The 21,471-nt window shown below is 41.7% G+C and overlaps 2 protein-coding genes across 3 annotated transcripts; both read left to right on the top strand.

Moving 5' to 3' along the window:
• Positions 1–103: 103 nt before the first annotated feature.
• Positions 104–14,274, top strand: hps5 (HPS5, biogenesis of lysosomal organelles complex 2 subunit 2). Of its 2 annotated transcripts, XM_022755913.1 has the most exons (23): positions 105–304; positions 1,975–2,104; positions 2,434–2,544; positions 2,704–2,768; positions 2,929–3,121; positions 4,011–4,138; positions 4,750–4,968; positions 5,050–5,121; positions 5,294–5,382; positions 5,667–5,845; positions 6,334–6,492; positions 7,009–7,168; positions 8,447–8,564; positions 8,967–9,113; positions 9,262–9,330; positions 9,440–10,023; positions 10,816–10,936; positions 11,022–11,171; positions 11,273–11,392; positions 11,722–11,835; positions 11,934–12,040; positions 12,989–13,280; positions 13,808–14,274. In XM_022755913.1, exons 2-23 carry the CDS (start codon positions 1,997–1,999, stop codon positions 13,866–13,868), a joined length of 3,366 nt encoding a protein of 1,121 aa, XP_022611634.1. In that variant the 5' UTR covers positions 105–304; positions 1,975–1,996; the 3' UTR covers positions 13,869–14,274. The 2 variants fall into 2 exon arrangements, with proteins under 2 accessions (XP_022611635.1, XP_022611634.1); XM_022755914.1 differs by lacking the exon at positions 4,750–4,968 and having other exon boundaries at positions 104–304.
• Positions 14,275–15,543: 1,269 nt separating this feature from the next.
• On the top strand, positions 15,544–20,346 carry LOC111229744 (eosinophil peroxidase-like). Its single transcript, XM_022756215.1, has 14 exons — positions 15,544–15,561; positions 15,663–15,750; positions 15,839–15,922; positions 16,021–16,206; positions 16,396–16,528; positions 16,644–16,773; positions 16,860–17,066; positions 17,685–18,051; positions 18,126–18,286; positions 18,376–18,634; positions 18,710–18,880; positions 19,673–19,910; positions 19,995–20,206; positions 20,291–20,346. Exons 1-14 carry the CDS (start codon positions 15,544–15,546, stop codon positions 20,344–20,346), a joined length of 2,310 nt encoding a protein of 769 aa, XP_022611936.1.
• The last annotated feature ends 1,125 nt before the right edge of the window (positions 20,347–21,471 follow it).

Below are 21,471 nucleotides of genomic sequence, written 5' to 3'. Positions count from 1 at the left end.
TGGAGCTGTATTTTTGTTGCTTTCGTGAGTGCGAAGCTGCACTGGTTAATATTTCGAGACAGTTTCAGTTTTCTTTGCGGCGGACCAGAGCGTTCAGCGCGACCGGTGGGTGAAACCGACGCGCTGCCTTCAGGAAGTGTCCTCATACCAGCAGAGAGGAGCTGTGACAGGTCGGCTGGTCGTCAGGGTGGCGTGAAACCGACCACTGGCTTTCTCCAAAAAACACTCAAGAAAACCGGGAATGAAAGATAACGACCTGGTGTGGATTTGTAGGTGGTAATTCTGGAGTGTCACTGACCATCAGGTGAGTTTGCAGCGAGTGAATGGCAACATCACTGTCTATGCTAGCATGCTTGCTAAGTTGTTATTGCAAATAAAACGACACTGGGGCGAGGTAGCGAAACGAGCTGCGTTTTAAGATCATACCTTCAACAAACGTTAAGACATGTAACAAAGCCATGTTGAGCTCATATTTATTTGTTTTTAGGCTTTTGGCGACTTGGTAGTTTTGACTGGACGGTTAGCATCAGTGTCAGCAGACGGGTCTCGTGATGCCTATTGCCTTGAATTGGCCGATCTAATTGCCCGTTGTGGTTGGTTGTGATAGCGATGCAGCAACTCAACAAAACAGTTACTTTACCGTGTACAAACAAGTTAATATTACATCGCTGTCCTCTTCTCAACCTGAATACTTCTCAAACACTGAACTCGTGTAGGCTACATGACGTACTGGTACTTTTCTTGGCTAAAAGCATTTCATGCCACTACTCCACAACAATTCAGAGAATGAATTGTATATTTACTCCGTTTAACTCCGTTGACCTAACGAGTTAAGGTTTTACATGGAGACCATACGATGAGCTTACAAATCGTGATGAAAAATGAAATGGTATAAACAAGCCAGCAGTTTGTAAATTGGTTAAAAGTATCTCAACCTCGACTAACTAAAATGTAAGCAAAATGTTATTTATACAAAAATTCATGTAGCGCTGCAACTTTTAATCAATTAGTCGATCAACAGAAAATTCCTGCAAATATTTTGACAGTCAAATAAGCATTTTGTTCATTTTTATGGAGAAATGGCAAATAGTTTCTGTTTCTAGCTCCTTCTCCTATTTGTTATTTTATAGACAAATACATTATTCATTAATCAAATCATTGTAAGTAAGTTGCAGCTTTAAATGCAAAGAGTTAAAATAATCTGGTCATGGTTAAGGTCATTTCTCTTCATTGAGGACTTCTACTTTTGATGTTATCTGAAATGCATTTGCTCACAGTAGAGTGATAACAAATAGAAGGTCAGAGGTCAGAGTTCACTGCTGCTTCTCACCTTCTTCTGAGGTTCCTTGTGTCAACTAATTATTGCTGAGAAGCATTTATGTTCCAACATTTAATTTTAAAACATTTTTCTAGCATTCACACTGAAATACTCACAGTATATAGTTACAGTAATGATCTGCAGCTTTAGTTTTGCTTCTGCTTCCTTGGAAGTTCATGTAAAACCACAGCAAGGAAACTGAAGTCAAACTATCCTGTGTTTTGAGCTGAGTGGTGGTCCTTGGTCCTGTGAAAATGTTTTCTGGCAAAATAACTGACAGATCCAGGACCAGGATACTACAGTAGGGATGATATGTTTTTTTTTGTTGTTTTTTTTAACATAAACCCCAGCCTAAAACAGAATTTTGTGTATGCAAATGTGAAGTAAAGAATTCATTTTGTGTTAGTGGTGTCTTCCTTATGTGGGTAATGACTAGAAACATCAGTAAACTTTGCCAAGTTGTGGATGTAGGCTTAAAGTCTGAAAGGGGGTGTTTCACCAGGCTGGAGACAGTGTAAGTGGAGTCATGACTGGTCAGTTTACTAACAGTCATGTGATGCAACACAGCTGAGAGCTGTGGTATGTGAGAAAGCGGGGTAGTGACTCTTTAAGGCTCACACATTTTTCATGCTTCACTGACTCTCTCATTCTCTCAGTTGTGGAGGATCACCAGGGAAGATGTCACTGATACCAGTTGTGCCAGAGAACCACAGTCATGTACTGGCAGAGTTTGACTGCCTCGATCCACTTCTGTCTGCACTGCGGCTAGACTCCGGCAGGCTCAAGGTAGGTTTCACCATCATGTGTCTGAATGTCTTAAAATAAAATCACACAGATAATTTATAGCAGCTTCTTATTAATGTTTTTACAGCAGTGCAGAGTGAGAAATTACTGAATTACTTGCACTTAAAACAATTATTAAACATATAAGGTTGCGTACCTTGTTCTCGCCAAATATATTTTAAAAAGATTGAAACTGTCGTATTCTAAGAAGTGGGTGCACTAAAAACACAAGATACAACATGTTATCACAAAAAAATGTTTGTTTATCTAACAACATCTTTGCATGAAGGGATGAGTCTGCGCCTTCTAAATGTAAATCTGTTGTGTTACAGTGTACATGCTTGGCAGTGTCAAGGAAGTGGCTGGCATTAGGAACATCAGCAGGGGGGTTGCACCTGATTCAGAGGGAGGGCTGGAAGCAAAGGATCATCCTCACTCACAAGGTGATATGTGGCTGAGTACCTATTGTGCAGAAATACTGATCTGACTGTTGTTCTGCAGTTAAGTAATACAGCTGCACATTACAAGGAGTGCAGTGTTCGTATGTTTCTGTTTCTCTTCATTTCCTGTTAACTCCTCATCCACTGTGTGCTCTTTTTCAGGAGGGATCTATCACTCAGGTGGCATGTTGTCCTCATGATGAAGATTTTATTGCTGCCGCAACAAGGTTAGACTCTGTCTAAGGAGTAAAGAAATGTATCATACTCATCTGCCCTCAATCAAAATGAGCCTTTGTCATCTAATGTTCTTCTTCTTACCTCATATAACGCATATCTCTGTGTTAGTTGTGTTGCCAGTATTGCTCAAAGTGTTTGTCTCTGGTCCAGTCAGGGTCTGGTGGTGGTGTGGGAGCTGCAGCTGGAGCGGCGGGGTCGTCCAGAGCGAGTCAGTGTGTCCTGGGAGCACAGAGGTCAGGCCATCACTGCACTCTGCTGGGACACCAGCGCGCTCAGAGTTTTTGTCGGGGACTCAGGAGGCAAGGTGTCCTTCCTGCGTGCAGGATCCTCCAAACTGGGCAAGGTATCATCTGCTGATTCACAGTGAAAGTTATCTGTCTCCTTTAATATAAATTTAGCCTTTTAAAATGTTTAGGCACTTTGTAGTTGATCCACTTGTGGTTTGGTATGGTTCCAGAGCTTAACTGAATCAGCAGGTCTTGATTTGAGCCAAGTGATAGAGGTTAATGAACTCTCTGACCCCTCTTACTTCACAGGGTGTTGTGTGTACATTCAAAAATCAAAGTGACATCCAAGCAGCTGACTAAAGATCTAAAAATAAAGATAATTGATTAATACTTGGCATGTCCAACAAAGTGAAGTTGTGATTGACTTGTAAGTGCTCTGAGAGGAAGAGATGGGGAAAAAGACTGTAAAGCAAAAACAGAGTTCAGGGTTAACTGGCTACAAGAAACCTTTGGAAGCTGTGATTTCTGCACAGTAGATGTTACCCTTTAGTGCTGGTTGACTGGGTGCCCAAGCTTATGTACATGCACATCATGGCACACATTTGCTGTTATTTCTTTTTGATGTTGATTGGTTGATGTTGATACTGAAATCCTCTACCTGTCAGGAAGGTTGGAATGCAATCTTAAAACGTAAGGTTGGAAAATGGAAAACAGTTGGCAGGCATGCGAAAGTGTAAGCATTTGCAATTAATAGGCTAAAATAGGTAAAACAACTTAAGCAATTTAAAGCTGTTTTGACATACAATAATATTTTGAAAAATCTTTTCTATTCACAAGAAATATACCTGACATTCTTTTCTTTTTTTTGACACTCAGTCGGGATTCGGTCAAAATGAACCAGTGTCACTCCCGCTTGCTGTACCCCAGTCCTCTGTTATAGCCCTTTTTGATATTTCATGATTCATATCAAAGCCCTATATGATTACTTTTTTTCTTTGTGTCCAGGGGTCATTTGTTATCTTCCCTGTTCAGACTGTTACCACTGTAGACTCCAGAGTAGTTCAGCTTGGGTACCAAGATGGCCGCCTGCTTGTGTCTTCCCTCAGCCGCTGCTATCTCTGCGACACAGAGAGGTGAGTAACAATATGTTTGCATATCTCTTGTGTCTCTAATAGGGAAATAGACTCTCAGAGGACCCATGTTAATGCCCCCATATAGATAAATATTGTCCTACTTAAGTGTCCTTTAGCAAGATGGTAAATCCATATTCATTGAAACACTGATCTTGACATTTATAATTTCATATTCAAATTCTACAATTCTACATTTCTCTGCTCATGTTAGATACTGTTTCTCTGTATCATTTGACTCTTTGACCCTGCATATGATAAGAACGTACAGAAGACTGATAAAAGTAACATTTATTAATGTCCTCTTTTTTTCTTTTTTTTTTTTAAGTATATTTTTTGGGGCTTTTTATGCCTTTATTGGATAGCACAGTAGAGAGAGACAGGAAATGGGGAGGCAGAGAGAGGGGGAATGACATGCAGTAAAGGGCCGTACAATTATAATGCATCTAAATCTATATCAATTTGGGTAATTAATGAATGAAGAAAATGCCAATAAGTTCGGTCCCCAAAACAGCTCTGTCAAAATGATGATGTTTCATGACTCATGAAAATCTCCTTTCTTTAAGATGGACATCTCTCAGCAGTCGTGTATTTCTGTCTTTACCTACCCTCAGGGAAAAGTTCTGGCGTGTTGGAAATAAGGAGCGTGATGGGGAGTACGGGGCTTGTTTTTTCCCTCAGAACAGGGGATTATTAGTTGGTCAGCCACCGCTGCTGTACTGTGGCCGACCGGGGTCTCGAATGTGGGAGGCCAGTTTTAATGGCGAGGTTCTGAGCACCCATCAGTTCAAACAACTACTGGCCTGTCCTCCACTACCTCTCATAACTTACAGGTACTGATTGTTCCTGCTTTCATGTTCTCTTTTGTTAAAGGCCAAACTGCTAATTTGTCCTTTCGTCCTTGTTACCTGCAGAAATGAGCCACATTACAACCCAGGGCAGAAGAGCCCCCAGTCAATTGCCTTCCCTAAACTGCTTTATTTGGGGTAAAGTAACATATCCTTTATGCATTTTGTCATCTCTCTTGTCAGATGTGTCAATCTTTTTTTATTATCAAAAACCAAGCTCAAATATGTAAATTACAGGCAACATAATTTAAAAAATAACTGCAGGTGAGCCTGTCACCTGACAAACTGTACCCTTCATTTATTTGTTTAGAGACCAAAACCTGCTGACATGGACTGATTCAGCCATTTATATCTTCACACCTCAGAATGGACAATTGCTTCTGTGGACTGAAGTCAAAGGTTTGTTTGCTGCTTTGTCTCCAAAAATCAAAACTGGAATAATTGAACTCCCAAAACATGTTCATAAACACACTCTTTTAATGCTTTTCCCCAAAATCGAATTTTTTGTGCTGCACAGTCGATCTCATGTAACCATATGTGTCAGTGTCGTCCTGGTATAATTATTGATAACTATGATCATAATAATTGTTTGAATGATAATTTCAGTAATGATCACACGTACCCTCTCTGCCTATGTTTTTTTTAGCTTTAAATTGATCGAAACCTGTTTTCTGGTTTTGTAGACTTGGTTGATATCGCAGTCTACCGCAGTGAGCTCTTCTGTCTCCATGGTAGCGGACGTCTGTCCCACCTCTCCCTGTTATCTGCAGAGCGCTGTGTTGAGCGTCTTCTGCGTAGGGAGTCCTGGCCTCTTGCTGCTATCATCTGCTGTATGTTTCAGCACACAATCACCACCAGCAGGGTAAGACGGCTGCTACTGCCATGCTAGCTGACCTCGTCTCAGTGTAACCTAGATTCCAGTCTTATCTGGGCTAAGCTGTTCGTTTGAATTCTTGACTTTATGTATTACTAAGGATAAAGCACAGGACATACCTGTTGACCTGAGGTGTCTAACTTTCAGTGGCCTGACATATGACTAATGCTGTTGGCCAATAAACATTATTATACTTGTAATACATAGGTAACAAGGCATTATCACTATGGTTAACCTTATAATCTTGTAAGACTTTACAGGCTGTTGTAGTTTATATTAAAAGAATCAAAATGTATTGTAAAAGATGAAGAGGTGAAAGATAAATATGAAAAGACCAAGTTTACATATCATGGGTTCAATTTTTAAGTATCTTAACCACTTTTCTTATAATCAGAGTAACGGCTTGTGTGTTCGTCACCTGAGTTGAATTCATATGTTGGTAGATTCATGAATTTAAGTCCAAACTCTTAATTCAGGCCAGGAAATCCATTCCCATCGACCGCCTTGAACATCTCAAGTGCCAGCTCAGTTCCACCACACACATGGAGCTGACTAGCCAGCTGGAGGAAGTCATCGCTAAGCTGGAGCCTCTGGACTCCGCCTCCAGCAGCCGCAGGAGCAGCATCTCCTCACATGTGAGTTAAACTTTCTGTAGATGATGCATCTGCACCGTACAAGGTGTTTGCACCACAAATGCAAACAATTAGCACCCCACTGCCATTTCATTTACTTACTTTTCACTTACTAGCTTACCAATTGAATCCTGTTGCTATGGATACCATTCAGTTAATGAAGCACAAGTGTTAGCAGGCTCTAGCAGTGGAATTAAACTTGCATGTATTAAGTCAGAAAACATTAACCAGTTAAATATCTCCACCATAACTTGTTTCTCTCATGACTCGTCATGAGGTCCAGGGAGCTTCATGGCATCCAGAATAATTCCACATCAACCAATTACATCATGGTTTGACTACGTCATCTTCTGTTTTTTACACAGAAGCAGCACACCGCTGTGAACAGGAATATGCATTCAATGCATTTTTATTTATAAAAATGAGTGTATTGTAACTGAAGCATGCTGCTTCTGCTAATCTGAATACACACAAGACAGTGAGTGTAAAGATATCAGATACATGTATATCTTTATTTAGGAGAGCTTCAACGTCCTGGACTGTGGAATCTATCGTGTGATCAGCCGCAGAGGGAGCCAGTCGGATGAGGAGACGAGCTCCCTCATCAATCAGTCCATGTCAGAAGAGGAGAGGCTCAAAGAGTTCAGTTTTGTGCAGGAGGAAGATCAGGTGGATCAAGGTAAGAGGCAGCTGTCGCTCTGTAATTAGCTGACAGAAAAAAACAGATGCTGCCAATAAAAATGACTGCTTTCTTTAAACATGCAAAACTGTTGTTCAAAATTATATTGTAAATAGTCCCTTTGGTACTGTCTAATTTTAATGGTATTAATAAACTGATGACGAGTTTTAATATAATAGTATATAATATAATATAAATAGAAGTGTTAATATAATAATTACTCTTATTATTATTAATAATAATTACTATTAGTAGTAATATAATTTATTACCAGATGGAATCAAGTTCAGCAGAAGGATATTTTATTTGTACATTCATTTCAAGACGTCACACATAAAGAATGGCTGCAAAAAGGCTTGGTTATTATTATATTTATGTATATAAACTGATTTTCCCTAACAATTTGATAATAATAATAATCAGATAACACCTGTTTTGTGATATATTCTTCCTGATAACTTCTTATTATTTACTTTTTATTTAATCTGTAAACACTGGCACAAATACACTGGAAGATTAGGATGGACGGATGAACATTTATATTTACCAGTAGTAACGTTTTTCTTTGTGTCTGACTCTTTCTCGCTCTTTGTATTTTCTCTCTACACATATATTGTGTGTGTGCGTGTGCGTGTGTGTGTGTGTCTGTGGCAGGAACAAACTTCGTCTCTGCCTCTTCTTGAGTTCAATTTGAAAAGAGAGTGAAGTTATTTTCAGTTTAATATCTACCATTCAATTAAAGTAACAGAATAACAAAAAACAAAACATGGAGGAAAAATGCTAAACAAGATATTTGTATTTTGGGTAATCTCTAGCTACAGAAAGAGTTATCAATATAAATGTGACTGATAATAATTTTACTCTTTGACTTTATCTCAGTTGTCATAACAATCATATGTACCTGCCTCTTGTATGTTTGCTACTAAAACTGATGTGTTTTGAAGTTGATTTGAACAATACATAAAATCATACAATCAAACATTTTGCGGCACCACTGGATTTCCTTGATCTGATGACTGTCATGCTTTCTGAATATAACCTTCACTTTGCCTGATTGTTAATACCAAGTTTCTTCTCTTCTCCATTGTATCACACATATATCACCATTTTGGTTCTGTATTTTTTGTATTGTGCAGCATTTGATTTTCGTTCTCTCTATAGTGGTGTCCTGCACCTTTGCGCCATCTGCTTGCATTTTGCACTCTCCCTGTCATCATTCCCCTCCAGTACTCCATCCATCTGTGTTTTTCCTCTGGCTCTTGCCCCATCTTTATTCAGATCCACAGAGCAGTGAGCGTCTGGAGGCTGAGCGATCTGAGCAAGGCCTGCAGTTCCACCTCCCCCTTTCATTCCGCCCCAAACCCCCTCGCATCGCACTGCAGGCCGTCAGAGACAGGTGAATGTCCAGAGAAATGAAGGACAGACATGCTAACAGCTTTAAGCAGAAGACAATCAATGCAATCTCATGCAACCCTGCAGCTGCAGTGTAGTTTTGAGTTTTTTAATTATATTTGAACACTGATGAAATTATTTGTGGGTTGTACCTCTGTCATTTCTTCTGAGGATTGAAACTCCTCCAGGCCTATTATTCAAGTGCAGCTGTGCTTTTAGATGGCTTACTTCCCCTTTTCTCTGGAGACCCACATCTAGTTTTTTTAATTCACATTGTTCATCTGTGAAGGCACATGTGGCATGTTTCATTTCAAGGCATCACACTCAGTCATTTGTCATCAATATGAAATGGTTCATGTTTCGTAGCACAGTTCAACTTTATTTGATTCAATTTTCTTTTCCACAGTGTTTCTAGTTTTGTTAAGAAGACAACAGAGAAGATCAACACCCTCCAGATGAACTCTGAACTCTGGCAGCGGCCTGAATTTAGAGAGGGCGGACAGTCCGAAATGTCAGCCACCACAGCTGCATACTCAGAAGAAATGGAAAATGAGTAAGTACAGAGAACACACAGAGAAATTAGACCACAGTTATTTCTTCTTTTCTTTGACTTTAGGCCAAACTTTAACCTAACACTCTTTACCTTTGCTATGAATAGACCACAAGAAGAGAAAACCATTGAGTTATATTTGTCTTCACAGAGTTTATGATGAAATGCCTAACACGGAGGCCGACATGCAGGAACTTCGATCAGCAACAGAGCGAACTATGTAAGTACTGCTATGCATTGTGTCAGAATCCCCGCTGCAGGATTTCACAACCTTTTTTCAGAACCCATACTTTGATATTTAAATGTTACAAATACTTTCCCAACATCAGCTCCCAGATCCAAGATCCTTTGGTGCTACTAGATCCAGTCTGCCTGGGAGAAATTCTGCTGGAGTGGCTGCCAGTGTTGGAGCGAATACTCGGACCTGCAGATCTTGGGTCAGTTGCTGTCAGTGACGCAAACATGGATGGACCAGCAGAGGAGAGATGGGAGAGGGATTATCTAAACTCCTGCTCAGAGCAGCCGGAGGAGTCTTCCTGCTCATCAGGAGAGGCAGCAGAGAACATTACAGAGGAGAAGAAAGAAGAGTCCCCTCAGATCAGAGAGCGAGAGGACCAGTGTGGCTCCACGGAGAAGGTGTCTGAAGTGTCTAATTGGAGCCATCCAGAGCCTGTGCGTGTGGTGTCCCCCAAACCTGTACCATCAGATCTCCTGGCTAATCTCACACAGCTGGCCACATTATACACAGAGCTGAGCTGCTTTAGAAACCAGGAGCAACCACAAGCATTGGGCTGCACAATTTTCCTGCGCCGTTACTTCTATCTGCTGGATCAAGAGCGCGTGAGAAAGATGTGCCTGCTGTGTTACCAGGAGCAGCCGGATGTGCAGAGCTCCTTCGTTGAGGGCATGCTAGGTCAGAAGCTTCTTCTTAAATTGCTTGACAATACCATACCAACTCAGGTTTATTTTATTTTTTATTTTATTTTATTTTATTTGATAGGTACTGGTATTTTCACCTTTCACATTTCACAAATAAGGAAAAAGGTATATTGATAAAAAAAAAAAATATGTATATTTATATAATGCTTACTACTAAGAATAATAATAATAATTAGTGGTAGTAGTAATACAATAATTACCAGAAGTAATCAAGTTGAACAGGAAGATAATTGTCTGAACTGTAACTGTCTATAAATAAAAAAAAAACAACAGAAAACACACCTAATAAGAGACAAAAAATCAGCATTGGGCTGTCCCTGTTGGAAATTAAAATTGATTAAAACATTTAAATAAATTAACAAAATCAATAAAAGCAAATTAATGAAAAACAATGCTGTATTTGAATTGGTACAGATACTGTATTTCAAAATTTGTCATGTTTCCTCTGAGTACTCAAGTAAAGGTCCTCAAACGTCCGAAAAAACTTTTCTTGTTTCAGAAATTAATCAAATTAGATCTTCCTTTTGAATGATAAAAACATTAATTCATCATTACGTTTCATCAAACGTTTTTTAAAGAAACAGAGAATCTGATGATTTCCAATTTACCAGTTTTTGTTTTGTCACTGTGCCCATTATTATTTCTAAATGCAGATCTGGTTGAATTAGAAAACGGTCTGCAAAAATTTTAGCAAGTAATCACATAGAACCAAAATAAATGAGAAAGTTTATACTCTCGTAGTTTAATTTATGTGTTTTCTCCATAGATCTGACTCAGTCCAGTAAGGTGGTGGAGGTTATTCAGAGAGGTGATTTACTGAGATCCCTGCGCAGTCTGAGAGAGCTGCAGCCCTGGAGCACACCTCCTCTCCTCGCTCACTTACACAGGTCAGTGCCCGTAATTCTCTCATCTACTCATAATATTTAAGTTGTGAGGGACCTTGTGAAGTCATTTTACCCTGTCATTATCCAGGCTGTATGAGAAGCACGGGGAGGCAGCTGTACGCTCGTTTTCCCAGTTCTATCCTACGATAACTCCTGCTGACGTAATGACCATGGCTCAGAAAAGCCACTTCCTGGCCTACCTGGATAATTTGGTCCAATCACGAACTGAGGAGCACAGGTAGACCGTCAGATTTATATTTATGTCAAAGAAAGACATTGAATTTTTGTTTTTTTGTTGCCTAATCTTCATCATCATTCATTATTTATTACTTTCTCTAGGTTGTCATTTTTGCAATGCCTTCTTGAACCAGAATCACTGAGACAGGATTGGTTGGAGCTGGCACTTACCCATGATGCTCCTCAACACTGTGATACCCTAACCCCTGATGGACAGCCCAGGTCTGGTTCTATTAATGTGTCAAAATAACATCTGTGTACTGTCTCTGTATCATTGCATCTGATGTATGCAGGTGTGAAAAGTATAGAAATAATATTTTATTTAATATTTACTCAAATGCCTGGTAGGTTGTCTGTATAAATCTGAAGCTAGATATCAAATAAAAAAAAAAAAGATAAAATCATTATATCTGGACTGATGTGAAGTAAGCCACTATCGTGAGTATGTTTCATTACTGGATTCTATTTAGGCCAGGACACAGTAATATACTGAAGTGAAACTAAAATATAAGAATAATTGTAACTGTGACGCCATGTGACCTCTGTTGCAGGTGGCATTCACATTGTTTCAGTTGGGGTTACGGACGCCTGCTGTCTCTGCTGATTCGTCTCCCTGCAGACCTGTCCTCCAAGCAGAAGATGGCAGAGACATGCCGCAGTCACGGGTACCTCTAAAGAGCATGCTGTCTTCTGCTGTTGATGGCAGTGTTTGGTAGTGAGTTTACAGTGTCATGTATAACCTCTTGTATGTGTGCATGTGTAGATACTGGACGGGCTACCTCTACCTCTGCTGTGAGCTGCAGCGTCGCACAGAGGCGTTCTCCACCATTTGTCAGCTGGATGACATCAGCCTGCTGGAGGAACCTGAGGGTAAAACTGTTTCTCACAATCTTACTGAGATACATGCTGAAGTCCACACATCTGCTGCATGGAAATCCAGTGCACACACACAAAAGACGGAAGTAGTGCAGCATGTTTACATCAACTATGTACTATGACCTCACCACCAACACAAGATATGGGATCACCAGCCAAGGCAAACGCACAAAGATGTACATGAATACACAACAGACAAGTTAATCTTGTCTAAACCCAGACTAGTCTAAGACCTAGTATGAGAGTTGGTCAAGGAGTCGACAGTCCCTGAGATATCAGACAAGAGACCACTACAGCCTACGGTAGGTGATGTCAAACTGTCCGATGCAGCAGAGGATGATATTGGACAGTGACCTGCAGACAGACCCTGAGGAAGCAAGAGGAGTGAGACTATTTTCTTAGCGACTAGTGAAATGTATAAGCTGCTGTGATGAAATGTGAAATATAATAAAATACAAAAATCTAAACAACCTCTTAGTAAACTGGCAAATCACAGTGATGATCATATGGTGAACATCAAACGTTGTCATGCAATTGTGCACTAAGTTTGTTAGATTTACTTTTAATTAAATCAGTTTTGGTATCATATTTAAACTCCAAATTCATTCAGATTAAGCCACTATAAATCGTAGGTCAAGCGTGTTAGTTACCCCTGTGAAGAAAGGCAGTCTATCTGCTCATGACTTGTATGACTAGGAGAAAATTCCAAGTACGAGAAAATTGGTGAATGGCACAAATTCTCTTAAACCGCTCGTCTTGTCTTTCAGAAGTTCACTTTCAGTTGGTACAGTGCTTGAACCAAAAACTTATCAGTATTGACAGTCAGCATGTACTTATAAATCAAGAATTGTACAGGTAATGAATGATTCATCTTAATGACTCATTTCATTTGAGTGAATTATCTAGCAACCTAACATCTGCACTCTCTCTGTTATTTTCCAGGTGTTGAGCCCCAGACCTTGGATGAATGGAAGCTGTTGATCCAGTTGTCTCAGCAGCGCAGCAGTGTGGGAGACTCGGAGCAGGTCGCAGGTGTGAATGGGAGCGGCTGGTCTAACGGCTCAGCAGACTGTGGAGGAAAGATGAGCCTGGAGAACCTGACCCTGATGCTGGCTCGGACGGCCGGACCTGACCGAGCCCTGGCCGTCCTGGAGGAGTGTGGGGTACAGTTGGTTCTTTCCCCCCACTCCAAACTGGTCTGTGAGCTCCTGAGAGTCACTGAGAAGAGGCAGAGGTGGGTCAGGGTGCTGATTACCACACTGTGAAAATGTTATAAGCCTGTAAGAACGGGACACAGTTCCAGCATTTCTTTCAGATGTGTTTTTAAAAGCAGACTACAAAAAAAACAGAAATGCATAAATCTCCATCAGGCATTCTGATCAGTCTGGGAATTATCTCACGTAGTTTGATTCTTGTTCTCCTTCCAAGCCTAGAAATCAATAGCAGTCATTTTATGATACACTTATACAAACAGCATTGAAACAGATGACATAGGTGTAACAGATGTGTCAGGAGAGGTCAAGAAGCTTATGTAGATACAGTGGACCTTCCCTTCAAATGTAGAATACAAACCAATGTGATTGAGCAGTAATATTGAAGGAAAATTATGAGCATCACCCTTCAATACATACACCTTGATGAGAGTATTATTATAGGACAACATGTTTGCCCAGTCTCAGAGAAAAGGATTATGAGACAGTTATCTTAGTGATCTGAAGAGATCAGAATCAGAATGTGCTGTTTCTTGTGATTTTGTTTCAGGGCGATGATCCAGACGATGCTCGAGCGCTGCGATCGGTTCCTGTGGTCCCAGCATGCCTAACTCCAGATCAGCGCTGTGTGGACAGCAGCTTCTCTAACATAACTAACACTGAATGTAATGTAAGTGTAACTGCTGTTGAAGCTATGGCTTAATTTATGCACTGTGATATTTATCAAAGCTTTCCAACTCGAAATGAAGGTACTTAACTCCCCAGTGAAAGCAGTATTATCTTTTTAACTTTTAGTTCATATTTGTTTTGCACGGATCTTTCCAGTTTTATCCTCTTCATTCCATTTACTTGCCAATTGTATCAATATTCAGGTGTAGTTCAGGGTATCATCACATTACTCTTTTTTTAATGACTGAGGTTAAGCATGTACAGTAATCAAATATTTCATGTCCCAAAAAACTGTCAGTAATAATAGTGAAATGTTTAACCAGGTGATATTATGTGAATAAAACTGTGTGTATGAAACATCATGCTCTTTTTTTTTTTATTTTCTTTTTTTGATACAAAAGTTTTGGTCAGCATATGGCCATGCTAAACCCTGGTATTGTCAAAAAATGTGTATATTTTCACTCTTATATCCATGACAAAAGCAGTATCAGGTCAGTCAATGTGATGGATTGGAAGCATTGAAAAAATAGAATTTGGTTTATACTTTAAGGCAAACCACCCAACTCAAACAACTTTCACGGCTTGAAGCTGTTGGGGTTAAGTGTGGGAAATATATTTTTTTGTGATTTGGATGAAATTATGTGGGATATTTTTGAGAACAAAAGATTTCTACATTTCTGATCTTGAACATCAACAGCACGTACATGAGAAGATGGGTAATGTGGGTCAGCAGAGATAATGTTAATAACAACCTAATGAAATGGGACTGATGACTCATTTGATGGTATCACACACCTGGTGCATCAAAGGGAAGAGAGCAGGCAGAGAACTGTTGCTTCACAGTTGAGTTTTAAAGGCTCATACTGGACCCGTCCAGGCTTCATGACTCACGTCCTCCACAGCGATTTAACTGAGACTTTTCTGTCTGATCCTTTCTCATTTTCAATGTCATTCCTGGTACTTCATTTCCAGTAATCATTGTTTCCTCACCCACCTGTTGTGAGTTACTGGCACATGGGCGATCAGACTGAACTGGCATGTGGCAAAGACACAGTCACACTTTGAATAAAAAACAAATCCAAAATACTGAACTCAATGTGTCATTGCGAAATAAAAAAAAGTATATAAACAAGAAAAGTAAAAAAGTGACCTATCTTTTCAGTCTGTTCCCACTGTGGCACGTTGCTTGGACATCCAATGTTTCAACCGCCTGGAATTTAGGTGGTGTCCACTGCTACAAACCCTGTGCTCTGGAGGGATCAGTAGAACTGTTTGATTTATTTGAATTGATCCTAATATGACAGAAGGTTTTCATCATGGGCGGGAGGACAGAAGTAAATTTGATTTGAAAGGTTATTTGGTCGAGGCAGTGAGTCCAGTGTTTGATGTTGCGTTCCTGTCACCAGAAGGACAGATAAGGGGATTCTGCACATACCTGTTGGCCCTGCTGCCAGTGTATAAATGGCAACCTTGATGGTCGGAGCCTGACACACACACACACATGCACACACCTGTTGGCTCTCAAGATGAGTCATGGTCAGCGCAGCAGTAAGATACTCTGAGCTTGGTTAGATGTGCACGACTTTCCGCACAGACTGAACAGTTTTAATGCTCTAGATGGACACAGCACTCATGGTGAGTTTCTTTCTATTTCTTCTTTTTTTTTTTTTTAATTAATTTAATAGAATAAAGAACCTGATTTGTTGAGATAACTCAGATATGTCCTTTGGTTTCAGGTGTCCCTCTCTCTGTTTGGACTGGCTCTTGTCCTGCTCTCCTTCCCTGAGCACGCTTCACTGAACAAAGTATTTGACAACACCTCAGGTAGGATTTCTGTTTGATTATTGCTGAAAAGAGCAGGTACTGAGGAGTCTCACTAAATGCACCACTGTTTTCCTTGTGGTAATCTCAGGACCTGTGTATCTGGGGTCTGTATTTGTGAAGGAGGCTCTTCAGAGGGCGATTGAGATGACTGATGCTGCTTACGCTCGTACAAGTGAGAGGTAAAAATTCATTCAAATCAAACTGAACCACTGTGAAGCATAAATCATCATTAGACCCCTATGAAGCATTGTCTTGGCACTAAAAATTAAGATTTTGCCAGGGGGAAGAAGTCTCTGTCTGAAGGCGCTCTGAGACCCAGTGACCTGCTGGCTCAGTTCAAACAGACTGAAGCCGGAACCAGGACTCAAATCCGAGCTGCAGAACTGCTGGACAACACAGTGGAGCTGATCAGAGAGATGGTTTACACTCACACTATGGTGCAGCCCAACCCTCATGGTACTGAACAGCAGCGTTACACAGCACATAGAGATGTTTCTGCACCTGTATGTTAAATAGTTTACATTGGCTTCCATTATGTTTCCATTAAGTTTTACTGTTCCACTGCAGGTCCCAGAAACAAACCCAGAAGGTAAATTATAATGTGCATGGCTCGTATCTTGTTATGTTTACTGTATTTTCCTATAGAGCTGCTGAGTGAAAGAGATGTGGAGAATCTACTGCAAGTGACAGGCTGCTCTGTTGAGCTGCAGAGACCCAGCTGTCAGAGCGACTGTCTGTCTGAGCGCTACAGATCCATCACAGGAGAGTGCAACAACAGGTCAGAGCTGACACACACACACACAAAAAAAAAACATGTAGTGACAGAGCAGAGTCGTCCTGAATCGACTTTGTTGTTGTTTTTTTGGTTAACATGTCTGTCGTGTCCTGTTCAGACAGCAGCCCAGATGGGGCGCTGCAAACATCCCGTATTCCCGTTGGCTGCTTCCAGAGTATGAGGATGTGTGGGGGGCACCCAGAGGCTGGGACCCAGAGCACACCTACAATAACGTCAGCCTCCCTCCAGTAAGAGTCCTGTGGCAGCACTCAGTCGTCCTCTGTCCTGTCAGCCGCTGTAACTCTCATCACTCCTCACCCTGTTTGTTGTCCAGGTGCGGCTGGTGTCTCAGGAGGTGCTGTTCACTCACAATGACAACATCTCTCTGGACTCCACTCTGTCTCACCTGCTGGTGGAGTGGGGTCAGTGGATAGACCATGATGTGGTGCTGACGCCTCAGAGCCCCAGTACAACAGCCTTCAGGACCGGAGCTGACTGCACACACACCTGCAGCCGGGACACGCCCTGCTTCCCAATAGAGGTGCACTAACTATCAGCTGATTCTCTGAAGTGCTTCAGTTTGCTGTCTCTTTTCACCCCCATTTGGAATCACCTGCATTTATGTATAAATTTGTCTTAAACATCTTCATCTAAGTCATTGTACTGTTCTTGTCGATACTGAAAACATCATTCAAACATTCACAGTGTAGGTTGGAAAAAGTATGTGAACAACTTCATGACATCAACAAAAGCTAGTCAGGAGTCAGGAGTTAGCAAACCTGGAGTCCAGTCAATGAAACGAGAGCAGACGTTGGGTGGGTTGGAGACACTTAAACATTTTGAGTTTGCTGTTCACAAGACGCATCTGTGGATGTGAACGGATGTGACTGGATGTGACATGCCTCCCAAAAAAGAGATCTCAGTGTCTCAATTTAGTTGGGTGGCTCCTCTCCCTTGAAGTGGGCGTCCAGTTAAGGTGACTCCAAAAGCACAACACAGAGTGATCAGTGAGGTAAAACAGAAAGGCAGGATATTAATCAGTGTGTATCAATAACAATTTAGTTAATTACAATGAATAAATGATACAACAATGTATCTGTGTTACTGTATTACTATGAGAAAACCTATAACAAAAAAAAAAAAAAATGTTCTTTCCCAGATCCCGCTGTCAGATCCCCGTAATGGCATCCAGAGTTGTATGCCTTTCTTCCGCTCTGCTCCCAGCTGTCATGCAGCAGTCCTCCCTCATCAGCACCGAGAGCAGCTCAATGCCATCACCTCTTTTGTAGATGCCAGTATGGTGTACGGCAGCTCCACCGGTCTGGCATCAGCTCTGAGAAACCGCTCCTCTCCTTTGGGCTCAATGGCCCTCAACTCCCAGCACTCAGACCAGGAGCTGTCCTACATGCCCTTCCTGCCTCGCCAGCAGGCACACCTGGACCCCTGCGGCCCTCGAAACTCCACCACCTCCGGGGCATCGGACAGATCCACGCACCGGGAGAACACCACATCCTGCTTTCAAGCTGGTGAGTAAATGTGGTCATTCGTCTGTTCTCTGAAGGCCTCAGTGGCGAGGCTGTTTATCATCGGTGTTTCACAGGTGATTCAAGAGCCAATGAGCATCTGGGAATGATTGCACTGCACACGCTCTTCCTGAGAGAACACAACCGGCTGGTCAGCGAGCTGCACCTGCTCAACCCTCACTGGAGCCCTGATGTTCTCTATCAGGAGGCCCGCAAGATCATGGGAGCCGTTCACCAGGTGGCGCTAACAGTTTGATCTTGACATCCATTCACCTCTACATACGTGAGCACACCCAGCACTCTGACCGGCTCCCTTGTCTTTTCCAGATCCTAACCTGGGAGCATTACCTGCCACGGGTCCTTGGTGACATCGCCATGTCCCTTCTGATGCCTCCCTATGAAGGTTATAATCCTGAAGTGGATCCCAGCATCGCAAACGTCTTTGCAGCCGCTGCGTTTCGATTTGCCCACGTCACCGTGCAGCCAATGGTGACCAGGCTGGGGCCAGGATACACCACGAACTCCCAGCATCCCCCACTGCCTCTGCACCATTCGCTGTTTGCTTCTTGGAGGGTTGTAGAGGAAGGTAAAGAGCAAAGCTGTAATTCATTCTACTTAATTTACACATGGTTCACTCAGTAGCTCTGTTTCTGTCTTTCAGGTGGTATAGACCCTGTGCTGCGCGGCCTGTTGCTGTCTCCAGCCAAGCTGCAGACTCCAGGTCAGATGATGGTGGAGGAGCTGACAGAGAGGCTGTTTCAGGCACAGGGAGGGATGCCTCTGGACCTTGGGGCCCTTAACCTCCAGAGGGGACGAGACCACGGCTTGCCTGGTACCAGCTTTCTTACCTCATACTGTAGCTACGTAGTCACTTTGTACTGAAAGTCGGCTGATGACTGTCAACAAGGACTGTTTCAACAGACAGACTTTTATCTACTACTTTCAAATGTCATCATTCATTTAAGAGATTGTCACAGTAATCATGACAGTTGCTGCATCCCAGGTTTTGGGTCTGTTGTTGTGTGTTCACTCTGGAAAAGTCAGTACACTTATAAAATCTGTCTCAGAGTGTGCCGTTTATCTATGAGGAGGTGCTTTTGCACAGTTGCGGTTGCAGCTGCTTTTGATAAATTTCAGGTGGTGGTGAGACATAAGCACAAAATTCTGGGAAAACGAAAAGTTCATATTAAATATTTACGAGGCCTCTGGAACTTCAGCACCTAAATGAAATGCAGCTATTGTTAACGGTTTTGGTTACACCTGGGTTTTTTCATGTCTGTGTGAAGATTGATGACTGTGCTTTTACTGTTGCTTGTAAACTCTGAAACAGCCTCAGATAAAATCTCTAGAGTATCCAGATCACCTATTTTTCTTTGGTTTTTATTTTTTTCTTTACTTTGTGGGTTACACAGTTATTTTCTCCCAGTTTTTATATTTTGCCATTTCTGCCATGTCCTTTCCTCTTTCCTCTTCTCATTAAGCACTTTGTAACTTCTGTTTGGAAAATTGATTCTAAAAAAAGGCTTTCTAACACCAGACTTATTAAGGTTAATGTTCCCTCAGTGTCTCACTTCCTGTATCAGACCTTTAAACTCCTGCTTTCTGTCTCATCTTGTCCCATCAGGATACGGCTCATGGCGAAGGTTCTGCGGCCTCTCTGTTCCCAACTCTACGACAGAGTTGGCCGAAATCCTGGGTAACTTCACTTTGGCTCACAAATTCCAGCTCCTGTACGGGACGCCACACAACATCGATGTGTGGGTGGGAGCCATCTCTGAGCCCGCTCTGGCTGGAGGCCGAGTGGGGCCGCTCCTGGCCTGCCTGCTGGCCAGACAGTTCAGAGCCCTGAGAGATGGAGACAGGTAAAACTAAATCCTCTACTGATCATCTGCTGATCTAACAACATGAATCAGAAGAGAAGGTTAAATCTGTCTTTGTCCTCTGAGGTTTTGGTGGGAGAGGGAGGGAGTGTTCACCAGCACCCAGAGGAGACATCTCCACGCCGTCTCTCTGTCCCGCATTATTTGTGATAACAGCCATATCAGCCTCGTCCCTGCTGACGCATTCTCACGCACTGAGAGTCCCGAGGACATGCTGGCCTGTTCCCACCCGCTCATCCCCCACCTCGACCTGAGCCCCTGGAAAGAACCAGACACAGGTGAGGAAGTGTGGACAGAGAAATATTTCGAGTGTGATGTCACGTTTGTGTTGTTTTTTCACTGACATCTCTCCCAGATCCCAGCTGTGGTCCAGTACCCAGGATCCAGTCTGGCTACTCTCTGCTCTGTGACTCTGTGATTCTGTATCAGTGTCACTCAGGCTTCACGCTGCTGGGATCTTCATCTGTCAGCTGTGATCCAAACAGCCTCCAGTGGAGCCCCACACCTCCAACATGTCAAGGTACAAAGACTAAACTAAGGCCGGGTGGCACAGCTGTAGTAGACATCATATTAACACCAGTGTTTTACAATATGGTTTATGTGTCAGATGTGAACCAAAACAGATGTGAGACAGAAGTTCATTCTTGACTTTGGAAACAGCAACTGGCAAAAAAAATCTTCCCACAAAGTCCATTTAGTATCTGTTCTGGAGCTTTCGATAGTATCAAGATTTTCCTCAGTTGGCATGGAATTGTAGATGTTCAAATTTCCATTTTTCTGAGGATTTTAAAGTTGTTTAGTCCGTGTTGGCTTAAAACTTTGAGATAGAAAGTTAATTCTTGATATTGGAAACAGTCGTCAACAAATCGTTCCAAACACCACAAGTTTAGGAATGAACGAACAATCTCATCTTCTAATCCAAAATGGAGGAGTTCAGAAAGTGCTCATAAAAATCAGCATCTACAAAGCCATTTCCACTGGGCAAACTTCATCAGTTGTGGAATATCATGTGATATGATCAAAAGCTACAGAACAGCTACTGAATTCACCTTGAGATGAAATTGTTTCATAAACTATTTCTTAAAGTTTTTACACCTTTTTTTGCCATCTTAATAGTTTTTTATTATTTATCATGAGACCAAAATATCTTCATATGATATAATTTCACTAAAAGCAATAATAATGACTAAAGGCTGCATTTCTCATTGATTTGTTTTTGACTGCCACAGACATTAATGAATGTGAAGAACAGATTTCTCCTTGTCCACAAAACCTGGAGTGTATGAACACACCAGGTTCCTTTATTTGCTCAGGTTGGTTCAGATGCTGCTGCCGTCTCTCAAGCACATTTTCACATTTTCTGCTGTTCGATATTTTGTGCTAAAATGTTTTCTTTTAACATCTGTTTTAAAATATACTATATAAATAAATCTTAACTTACATTGCTGAGATATGTGTCCCTTCTGATGCTGAACGTTTCTGTGTGCGTGCGTGCGTGCGTGTGTGTGCGTGTGTGCGTGCGTGCGTGCATGCGTGAACTGAT

Source organism: Seriola dumerili, unplaced genomic scaffold, assembly GCF_002260705.1.
Source record: "Seriola dumerili isolate Sdu_G_001 unplaced genomic scaffold, Sdu_1.0 BDQW01000242.1, whole genome shotgun sequence".
Lineage (NCBI taxonomy): Eukaryota > Metazoa > Chordata > Actinopteri > Carangiformes > Carangidae > Seriola > Seriola dumerili.
The sequence above is the reverse complement of the archived record's forward strand: the minus strand, read 5'-3'. Positions and strand labels throughout refer to the sequence as shown.